Consider the following 10,974-nt stretch of genomic DNA (forward strand, 5'->3'; position numbering starts at 1 on the left):
AAAAAAGAGGAAGAGGAGGTATCTGAGTGAAAGAGGACTGGAGGAGAGAAGTTGAAGAGGAGAGGTGATGTGATGAGAGGAGAAAGGCGGATTACAAGATGGATGATCTTTTGAGGAGAGGAGAGAAGAGGAGATCTATGTTTTTTAAAATAAGCGGACATGCCTCATTGATATTTCTACAACAAAAACAATGCCAGTGCGGGTCGATAAAAGAGCTGCATGTTGCTCTCTGGATTCAAACTGCACTTGTCTTTGCTTCCCAGCTGGAGCTCTTGAATCTCTACTCAGCTGTCAAGCTGTCTTTCTAGCAGATTATCGCTCTCACCCCAAGAAATTAGACCACGCAGTGATCCAGCCTATCTTCATACACAGCCACAATCTGTGCATTAAAAAACAGTGGCGCACGCATGCACGCACGCACACGCTAACACGTAAACACACACAATCACAAGCCTGCTCGGTGACATTACATCTCTGCTGGGGGAGCTCATTAAACACAGACACCAACGGTGAGATGAAACCACTGATGCAGCGCCTGATACCAAGTGAGTGTGTGCGTGAGCGCTTTAAAGATCGAGCATTTGTAGGGAGAGACAGTGTGACAGAGATTAACTAGAAGACTGAAGCCTGTTGGGAAATGGTTGCTGAACTGTTGTGTGTGTGTATGTACATGTCTTTCTGTGTTTGTGTGGAGGACGTTTCTCTATTGTGAGGACATTTTGGCTGGTTTTCACAACTTTAACCCGCTGAATTCCAAACAGATTCTGGGTGTTTTTTGTTCCTGGTACATTTTTCCTCACTCTGGGTTCATTTTTCACTGCAGTACAAAGTCCTGCACCTCAACGGAAACAGAACAACCAAGAGGAAGGAGAGAGAACTCAGAAATATCTTCTGTGCAGTATGACATTGTTCAAATGTCTCTAAAGTCTCTCTAAAGTCACGTAGCACAAGCAAATGCTAGTGTTGTTCCAATGAGAGAGCACCATCATCTATGGTCAGCAGCAGCTATAATAGCCTCCGCAATTCCAGTTCCTGTGATCTCTTTGATGTCTTCAAGCCATTCACTGTAGATCTACTCTCTTTCTCTTTCCATTAACCATCCCTTGAATGGTTGTTTTCTCCAGGCAGTGATGTCCGGTAGCATGACCAAACTAGCTGAGTTTCCTTGTGAGAAAGTTAGCCCGCAGTGTTTTTTCAACTCCTGCCAGGTCAGGTCTGGTGACTTGCTACTGGTAACCTGTAATCCAGTACTACCTACTACTAATCCAGTGTCAGGGTCGGATTGGACTGAACCGACACCCCCACCAGTCTCCTGGAGATGGGTGAGGAGGCTGACTAGACACCCTGATGGAACTAAAAACAAAATCCATCTTAAGGCCGTCGACACTGGAGAGTGAACGAAAGGTTAGCAACATTCCGCAAAAACGGACTAACGGCTTTGGATGAAATTTTCAAGGAAGGTCAGAAATGACACAAGGACCAAGTGATTAGATTTGGCAGTGATGCAGCTTATAGTCTGGATCCACGGATTTGTTAAAGATTTCTTTTATGATAGATAGCGACACAAGGTCACTGTAACTATGACAACAAGTGAACACTACATCAGCTGCCTGCTGACAATCACACGATTGCAATCCTACTACAAATCCACCACTGCAGACCATGAATTTGTTAAAGATTTCATCCATTGGAAATCATACAGTGACTGAGCAGCCTTACTGTGCTCTCTGAGTGCTTTTCTTGTTTTCCATAATGGAATTGCCTGTCCTTACATGATGTCAAGGAACTGTGTAGAAATACCACAACACTTCTCACACACTTTGTGTGTCAATAACACACTTTTCAGTATTTAGCGTGTCCTTTTACAGCACTGAAACAACACAGCAGATGGTTAAGTTTAGGGGGTCATTCATTGCAACTACATGGCATGCAATGAAACACCAGGCTGGTATGTCACACGTGACTGGTTCAAGGATGTAATGTCGAAAAAGTAAAAATGCAACAATTCCTTCTGTTTTTACAATATCTGGTAATGATAAGTGATGTAATTTTGTTGATTTTAAAGTGTTCCAAATCTACTGGTGTGTTTTAGGGTTCAGACTGTTTGAGGGTTCAAACTTGCAGCTTGACTTTTTTTTGCTACATTTAGCATATTTTAGAAATGAATGTTTAAAGTGAAAGCACCACTGTATGCAGTTATCAAGACATAAATGCAGAAACAAATGTAGACTATTTGAGGTGTTTTTCTTCCTGATTTGTCACAGAAGGCAGGTGTTTGTCCAGGTACTCTGTACAGTAGAAGGTGGTAGTGTGCCTTTGTTTGTCCTTTTTGTAGTCACACTATATCATTGTGTTTGTATTAAACAGCCAAAGTTAGTTGTGTTATCCTCATGTGCAATAATAAATGTTGCACTGCTGAGATCTAACACAGAGTTAGGTAATATTGTCCGCACTGGTTTTCCTCACACTACAAACTAATTTCTCGCTGAATTCTCCTCCACCTCGCCTGGTCCTGGCCTTGGTGACACCCAGCGGGCTCATAATTAAAAAGCTGTGGTTGGTCATATAAATATGAATACACATTCTGAATCTGTTCAGTGTCAAACTACTCTTTGGATCCAACTTTCTTACACCTAGCTTGGCTGTTCTCCCTTTTGAGACATTATGACCCAGTTGTGTTTTTTAAGAAATGAAACCACTTTAAATGCTACTGTAGTCTATAGATAGACATGTTTTAATCAAGAATCTAACTTCTGTTTCTGTCTCCTACACATAATTTGAAGGGATTTGCTAACCTGCAAGTTCCTCTTTAAGGTCATGGTTACAACTAACAGTGCTGGTGTTCTTCTCCAGTTTCTGCAGTACTTAAGTCTGCAGAGAATTATCCACCGTGAGACAAACAGATGAGGCATTTAAACCGTGGTGGTTAAACTCAGGGTACGTAGATTCTCCTCACAGCTACAGAAAGATCAACGTGCATGTTAATTTGTGTCTGGTGGGTACATTACTGAAACACACAGCGGAGACATTCTCAGTGAAGAAATTTTCCGGGACAAAGAGTCATATAAGGCTAGGACAGACTTGAAGATTTTTCATTGTGGTTACAGTAATAATGTTTTCTATATCCAGCAAACATTAAAATCAGCAGGCTGGCAGGGAATAAAGACATTTAAAATGTTTATTTTCATTACTGTTTAGTCTGCAGCTTATCTTCCCAATGAATCATTTAGCAGTGATGGAATAACTGAGTAATCAGGTACTGTACTTGCAAGGCACAATTTTGAGGTTTTGCACTTGGAATATTTCTCTAAACTTTTACTCCACTGTAAACTTCTTGCAGCTTTACAATCTTTACACCCAGTATGTTCAGTAGAGACCACGTATGTTGATTCTGGATTTGGATTTTTTTGATAAACTGAAAGAGTACGTAACATTTAATAGTCATGTGGTTTTAGTACAATGGTTAACATAAATAAGTCTTTAAATTAGAGCAACCTTTGAGTATTGAAGAACTGGATCCTGATTTATGGTCTCAGAACTATTTCTTAAGACGCGCTGACCGACCACAGAAAACAACAACAAAGTGAGATAAAAACAGACTTGATGAATAAATTATGAAGCGCATGAAGCTCGCAACTTCGTCACTCAAATCTCCAGTGAATAGAAGAAAACATCAGATCTGTGTGGAGCAATGAGGAGACAGCAACCTTCCTCACACGACTCCATCAAACTGAGATTTCATATTTCCAGCATGCTTTCCACATCATTTTCTATCATTTGATGAACACTCTTTTAAAGGTTCATGTTGTTCCTCCTGCAGTGGTGTAAAGGGCCTGACTGGAGAATTAGAGTCCCCAGCTGCCACCTCCACACACTCACACTACTGTAGAAATAATATGCATTTACTTTGCGGATTTTCTGGACATTCATTTAAACAGAAAGCTGGAATGTGGGCTCAGATTATCATCAGTGACATCAGATTACATGCTGCATTGTTTCCTGACTGTCCCTCTTGTGTATGAAGCTCACTAGACTCTGCTCCTGACAATGAAAAATGCTTCACACAGACACTCAGTATTCACACATACTGAGTGTGAATACACTTAATGACTAGTCTTCCAACCTGAATGATCACACAGTCATTTGTCCTTCACTCAGTTCAGTTCAATATTATTTTAATGCTGCAAACATTAAGAGGTTTACACACAGGAAAAGACCAGCAGCGATGTGGTGAGCAGAGACCTTGAAATGTCCATGAAATTTGGAGACTTTTACAGGTGAGAAAAGTGTTGGTGACCAGAAGTGGGCGAATACCAACTTACACTAATCTCAACTATAAGGCCACAAAAGTGAGGTAACTACCAATCAGAGTGAAGGATACTGTTGATTGACACCAAACAATTCTAGAAATGGTGAAGGTCATAGAAGTTCATTGTTTACAGTGAATTAAAGGATAACATTGTATACTATGTATAACTTTGGGAGTATAGATACTGTTATAAGGAGATGGAACCTCGACAGAGTTATGTGATGATTGGCATTGGTTTATCTGTTAGCAACACTACTCATAAACAGACGAACAGATTTGGATGAAATCTTCAGGGAAGGTCAGAAATGACACGAGAACCAATTGATTAGATTTTGGCAGTGCTGCAAATCATAGTTTGGATCCACAGATTTTTTAAAGATTTTTGTGTCATTAATAGCAGCATGGCGTCATTGTAACTATGATAACAAGTGAACACTACGTCACCTGCCTGCTGATGATCACATGATTGCGATCCTATAACAAATCGACTGCTGCAGACTTATCGAGACTTATCTGTCAGAAATGATACAAGGAATGAGCAGCCGTAGCGGAGTACTGTGCTTTCTGAGTGCTTTTCTAGTTTTCTTTTTCCTTATTCCTTATATTATAATGCCAGAACAAAATGTTCACATTCCCAGCAGTGCCATGTTTTCACTCAGCATATTTCCTACATTATCAGAGGGCTGTACAACAAGGCGAATTTGACAGTCCAGGCTTTCTTAGTGTTACCCTACTCAACAAAACCTAAAATTCCAATATGAGATGATGGGTATCACAACTGTAATTAGCTTTTTTTGTTAACCAGGTTTTCTTCACCAGGTTCTATGGTCACTAATAGAAACAACAAGAAAAGTACTCTGCCAAGGCTGCTCAGTCGTGTGATTTCCGACGGGTGAAATCTTCAAAGGTTGATTTATAGTAGGATCGCAATCATGTGATTGTCAGCAGGCAGCTGACATAGCATTCACTTGTTGTCACAGTTACAGTGACACTGTGCTGCTATCTCGCAATGATACAGAAATCTCTAACAAATCCATGGATCCAGACTATAAGACACATCACTGCCAAAATCTAATCACTTGGTCCTTGTGTCATTTCTGACCTTCCCTGACAATTTCATGTAAATCCGTTCATCCGTTTTTGAGTAATGTTGCTAACAGACAGACAAGCAGACAAACCAACACCAATCATCACGTAACTCCGCCACATTCCTTGGTGGAGTAAAAAGGAGCATTTCACATGTTATGTGACTCTTCTGCTGCACAAAACTTACTGATGACGGTAATTTACTTCTGTCAGGAGGAACAGTAGCCATAATGGAGAGCTATGAAGAATATAATCATGTCTTCCTGTAAAAAGTGCTGCGACTGTAAATGGTGCAAGAAAGGAATGCTGGTAGAAAACTGTTAATGCTGTAAGTAAATGTATTTATTTTCCCACTCAGTGATTTTTAGTGCAGCTACTTATTTCTCAAATTAGAGCTGGTTAACTGTAAATGTCACACATTTAGACACGAAGAAGTACATTTATATCAAAGGAGACATGGAAAGCACTTTAGGTTTTGGACAAATCAAAATGAAAATAATGTTATCGACTGAATATTTAGTGTAATAAATAAAAATAAACTGTGCTTTATCAGCGACAGTACCAGCAGTGTAAAACTGGCCTGGCACCAAATCAGAACCATTCATAAAAACAGAATTATATGATTTCTGCATCCCCAACTGAACACACGCAAGTTCTTATGGCAAAATGATGCATAATTTTCCCTGCTGTGACTGCATAACTTTGTTTTAGTGGAATTATTAACATACAGATCAGCAGGTTCACAGCTGTAACAAACACTACCGTTCAAAAGTTTGGGGTCACCCAGACAATTTCATGTATTCAATGAAAACTCACACTTTTATTCATGTGCTGACACAATTGCACAAGGGTTTTCTAATCATCAATTAGCCTTTCAACACCATTAGCTAACATAATGTAGCATTAGAACACAGGAGTGATGGTTGTTGGAAATGTTCCTCTGTACCTCTATGTAGATATTCCACTAAAAATCTGCCGTTTCCAGCTAGAATAGTCATTTACCACATTAACAATGTCTAGACTCTATTTCTGATTCATTTAATGTTATCTTCATTGAAAAATACTGCTTTTCTTTCAAAAACTAGGACATTTCTAAGTGACCTCAAACTTTTTACTGTTTTGTATAACCTCAGCTGAGAATCTGTATCACTCAGAGAGAATATTGTCCGGAAAAGAATTAGCAAAACGGAGACGCTTCTTACACTTTCAATCACAAACCCTGAAAAGAGCTTTCTCTGGAGCAGGTTAGCTCTGCAGCATCAGTTACCATGGTGATCTAGCAGGTTAAAGACACAGACCTCTGGCTTTGGGCTCAGCATACCTCGCTAAGCCATTAATCTTGTGGTACACCCTCAGCTCACTAGCTTCCTCAATTGTTAGCCTTGTTGGTTTTTAGACGCTGACAGTAGCTTCCTTGTTCATCCGACGTCACAACTTGAACGACAAGTATTCTGTTTACACAAATCATGAGCTCACACGTTCCATTTGAAGATTCAGTGTTTTCTCAACCCATCTATCCACCCCCACATCCTCGCTACGCTGGCTGTGTGATGCTAAAATGACGGCTTCTCACTTAGTCCTTTGTGCTCATCTTAAGAAAAAAAAGGCAAAATTCTTCTCTCCTCCTATGTGACAGTAAACTAAATATCTTTAAGTTGTGAACAAAACAAGACATTTCTTATCTTGGGCTTTGGGAAACACTGATCAACATTCTCATATCATTTTCTAACACTTTATGGATTAAACAACTAATCAATCAATGCAGAAAATAATCAACAGTGTAATTGACAATATACAAAAATATCACAAAATAATCTGTAGTTGCAGCCCTGCCAAGTTCAGATTTGGCATTCTCTGTACTGAGAAAACAATCATTTGTCAGGCCTTCTGTCCAATAAACACATAAAAAAATGCTCCAAAATAATACCATGGGTTGTTGTTAAAAGCAAAGACAAACAGCCTATTGTGTCACACAGTGTGCAGGACCTTACACTCAGCAATGCTACAGTTCGAAAATAATAGCAGAGAATTAATCAGCGGCTATTTTGCTCAGTATGACTTTATTTTACCTGCTCATCAAGAAAAAAATAAACACATAGGTTCATAAATGTTAAGATTTAATGCTTTTCTTTGCTCCGTGTGTCAGTATCTTTCCACTGTGAGTCAAATTAAACAATCAACTCAACACATTTCTCCGTTTCCAATATTTCCATCACTTAATCCAGTGAGTAAGGCAGGATGTTGATAATAACCCTGACTACATGGCCAAGGTCGCTTTGTAATGAGCCACAGAAGACATTTTCTATGTCTGAAGACAGAGAAACCAAACTAATGTGTCTCCACTCTGTCTCCTGCCTGCCTGCTTCAAACATCAACTTTCCTCATGCTGTCAGACTGGAGGAATCCCCCCTCGTCTCCCACTCTGTGCATGGAAAACCGTCTAACTGCAGAGCGCTCTGACAGGTGATCTCTCTCTCTGTCTTCCTCTGCATCCACTGCTGCCTGATCAAGGCTCCCACGCACACGAGTGGGCTCCGGTCCACATGGACTCTCTCAGGAAGCGTGTGCAGCCCGGACTGCTGTGCCAAAACTGGTCGGAGCTGCACGCACAGCAAATAGCCCGCAACAGCGTTTATTTCAAGACTTCAAAGCCTGACTCTCCCCTCCTATCCTCTGTCTCTCCCCCATCTCTCCCTCCTACGAGCAGGAGATGTCTCAAACAAGACAGGGATGCCCGGGAAGACCAGTTGTTTTTGCAGCGCTCACAAGTCAAGCTTGCTGCCCACGGAGGATTCACACAGAATAAAACACACAAACAATTCTAACAGCGATACCTCCGCTCGATGCGCTGATCCACAGCAGCCCGATCCACAGCACCGCGGCCAGGCGGGTCCGGAGTCGGCGGTACCCGGCCGAGCAGGCAGCCGGCGGCGGCATGGCGACAGGAGCCTGTCCAGAGGAGAGGATGGATGAGCAGGAGAGGAGGTCCAGAGAGAGAGAGAGAGAGAGAGAGAGAGAGAGAGAGAGAGAGAGAGAGAGAGAGAGAGAGAGAGCGAGAGAGAGTAGCGGTGAGGTGTCGGTCAGGTGGAGCCGGTAAAACGGGAGACGGTCCGCATGTCAGAGCAGCATCCTCCAGACTACAAGGAATCCTGCTTCTGCCTCCGATCCATCCTCCTCCTCTCCTCCTCGGGCTCTTCTGTCCTCTCTCTCTCTCTCTCTCTCTCTCTCTCTCTCTCTCTCTCTCTCTCTCTCTCTCTCTCTCTCTCTCTCTCTCTCTCTCTCTCTGTCACTCGCTCCCTCCCTCTCTCACCGTCCACCCCCTCCACACACACAACCTGACCTTAATGATAATGAAACTTTTGCAGGCAAAGAGGGAGTACTTGTGTCATATGGAGGACTAAAAGTGCCAAAATTAAATAAATAAATACATCATTAAATAATTAATTAAATATGTCATTAATTAATTAAAATTGGAATTAAATATTTCATTAATTAATTAAAATTGGAATTAAATATGTCATTAATTAATTAAAATTGGAATTAAATACTTAAATGTGTTATTAAATAAATATATCATTAAATAATTAAATATGTCATTAATTAGTTAAAATTGGAATTAAATATGTCATTAATTAATTAAAATTGGAATTAAATACATAAATGTGTTATTAAATATGTCATTAATTTATTAAAATAACAATTATTTTAAGTAAAAAACATATTTCATTATTTCACGATTTAATTAATTATTTCATGGTCCTTGTGTTGCAGTGGATCATGAATTAATTTTATCTGTCAACCTCGCCCGTCAAAGTCGGTGGGCGGATCCTAACACCTGATTGGTTACCCTGCACATCAAGTCAAGGCAAATCGATTCCAGATAATGGATTGACGCAGAGCTTGTGAACACATTCCGATACACTGGGTGGCGCTATTCACCTCTACGTTGGTTTGGATACTCAATAAAACAAAACTTTATTAGCAACCGCTAAAGACTCGGTCCTCTTTCCCAAATGTTGATACATGCGGTGCAAGACAAATTTTCCTTTAGCATTTCCTTTAGCATCTACTCGGCGCGCCACGGCTCGTCTCGGTTTAGTTGTTTTTCCATTACATTGAGAACCACCTCATCGTGGGTGGAGTCGTCATAGCACGGCGGTCCGAAAGTCCCTTACCGTCATTTCTGTGCGACACAAACGCAATGCAACAATGTACATGGAGGCGATAGTACACCTGCTGTTCGGTCTGTGGCTTTCTGTCAGATTCAGAGTAATAGAAGAGTCGGAGAAAGCTGAGAGCGACGAGTCGAAACACTGAGGAGACACACAGGAGAGTTTGGGAGGCGATAAAGCAGTATCAAGCCGAAGACAAGAGGATATGAACGAGACGACATATGAGGGTAAGCTAATGCTAGTTCGCTAGCTATCGTGTATCAGTCCTGTGAACGACCCTGTAATGGCTGCAGTTTGTCACTATTAGGTATTAAAATATGTATGCTGTGTATGTGTTTCAGATGCTCTCTGATGAGACTTCATGGGATTTACCTGAAGCAGCAGCACATGAGCCTGCAGTGGCACAAGGTGTAGAGGAGGAGGACAGAGATGTACAGGATGCACTGATGCACTACGTGTCATGCAAAGTTATTCTTCTTGTTATACTTCTGTTTTTCGGTCCCCGGACCGCTATTGTTTTCTTTAATGCAATTCTGACAATAAACTTTTGTAGATGTGTCTATACTATTGTTTGTTTGTGAAGGTTAGCAAGATTAAATAAAAAATTAAACGCCAAAACATTAAAACAGCTGTTTTAAGAAAATTCCAGTTTGATAAATCAGTATTGCTTTGGTGTAATTCAGTCACCGGAATTATGCACCATAAAGGAGTTTGTGTTAAAACATGTTAAATCCCATTAAACACAAATACATTATTAGGGAATATAGAATTGTTTGGTTCAGACTGTTGACTCTTTTTCTACCAGTGTCTTAACAGACAAAATGAGAAGTTATGATGCAATCACATAAGTCACAAAATAGTTTATTAGTCAGCAGCAAAATCAAAACTATTTACAATGTGCAAAGTACAAACTGTGGTGGGCCTCTCCTACAGTGGAGGACTAAAAGTAAAACTATATACAACTACAGGTGCTGGTCATATAATTAGAATATCATGAAAAAAGTTGTTCATTATTTCAGTAATTCCATTCAAAAAGTGAAACTTGTATATTATACTCATTCATTACACAGACTGATATATTTCAAATGTTTATTTCTCTTAACTTTGATGATTATACCTGAATACTAACAAAAATCTCAAATTTGGTATCTCTGAAAATTAGAATATTGTAGAAAGGTTCAATATTGAAGACACCTCTAATCAGCTAATTAACTCAAAACACCTGCAAAGGCCTTTATATGGTCTCTCAGCCTAGTTCTGTAGGCTACACAATCATGGGGAAGACTGCTGACCTGACAGTTGTCCAAAAGACAAGCTTTTTCATGATATTCTAATTATATGACCAGCACTTGTAAATCTCAAGTCTATGGGAGGTGGACTCGCTCACACTCGCCGGCTGCCCACTGC

General features: G+C 40.3%; 1 protein-coding gene and 1 long non-coding RNA gene across 5 annotated transcripts in view; one reads left to right on the top strand and one right to left on the bottom strand.

The window, feature by feature from the left end:
* Nucleotides 1–8,638, bottom strand: part of LOC111566118 (seizure 6-like protein) — a 115,422-nt gene extending 106,784 nt beyond the window's left edge. For 3 of the 4 annotated variants that reach the window (XM_023266534.3, XM_023266533.3, XM_023266531.3), the window contains exon 1: nucleotides 8,230–8,638. In XM_023266534.3, coding sequence (XP_023122302.1) covers nucleotides 8,230–8,332 — 103 coding nt within the window. In that variant the 5' untranslated portion in view covers nucleotides 8,333–8,638. The remainder of the gene's footprint in view (nucleotides 1–8,229) is intronic. The other variant, XM_023266530.3, reaches the window with a different exon arrangement.
* A 159-nt stretch (nucleotides 8,639–8,797) lies between these two features.
* On the top strand, nucleotides 8,798–10,129 carry LOC129350894 (uncharacterized). The gene is made up of 2 exons (XR_008604473.1): nucleotides 8,798–9,794; nucleotides 9,909–10,129. It is a non-coding gene; the product is annotated as an uncharacterized LOC129350894 (long non-coding RNA).
* The last annotated feature ends 845 nt before the right edge of the window (nucleotides 10,130–10,974 follow it).

This window comes from Amphiprion ocellaris, chromosome 17, assembly GCF_022539595.1.
Source record: "Amphiprion ocellaris isolate individual 3 ecotype Okinawa chromosome 17, ASM2253959v1, whole genome shotgun sequence".
Taxonomy (NCBI): Eukaryota; Metazoa; Chordata; class Actinopteri; family Pomacentridae; genus Amphiprion; species Amphiprion ocellaris.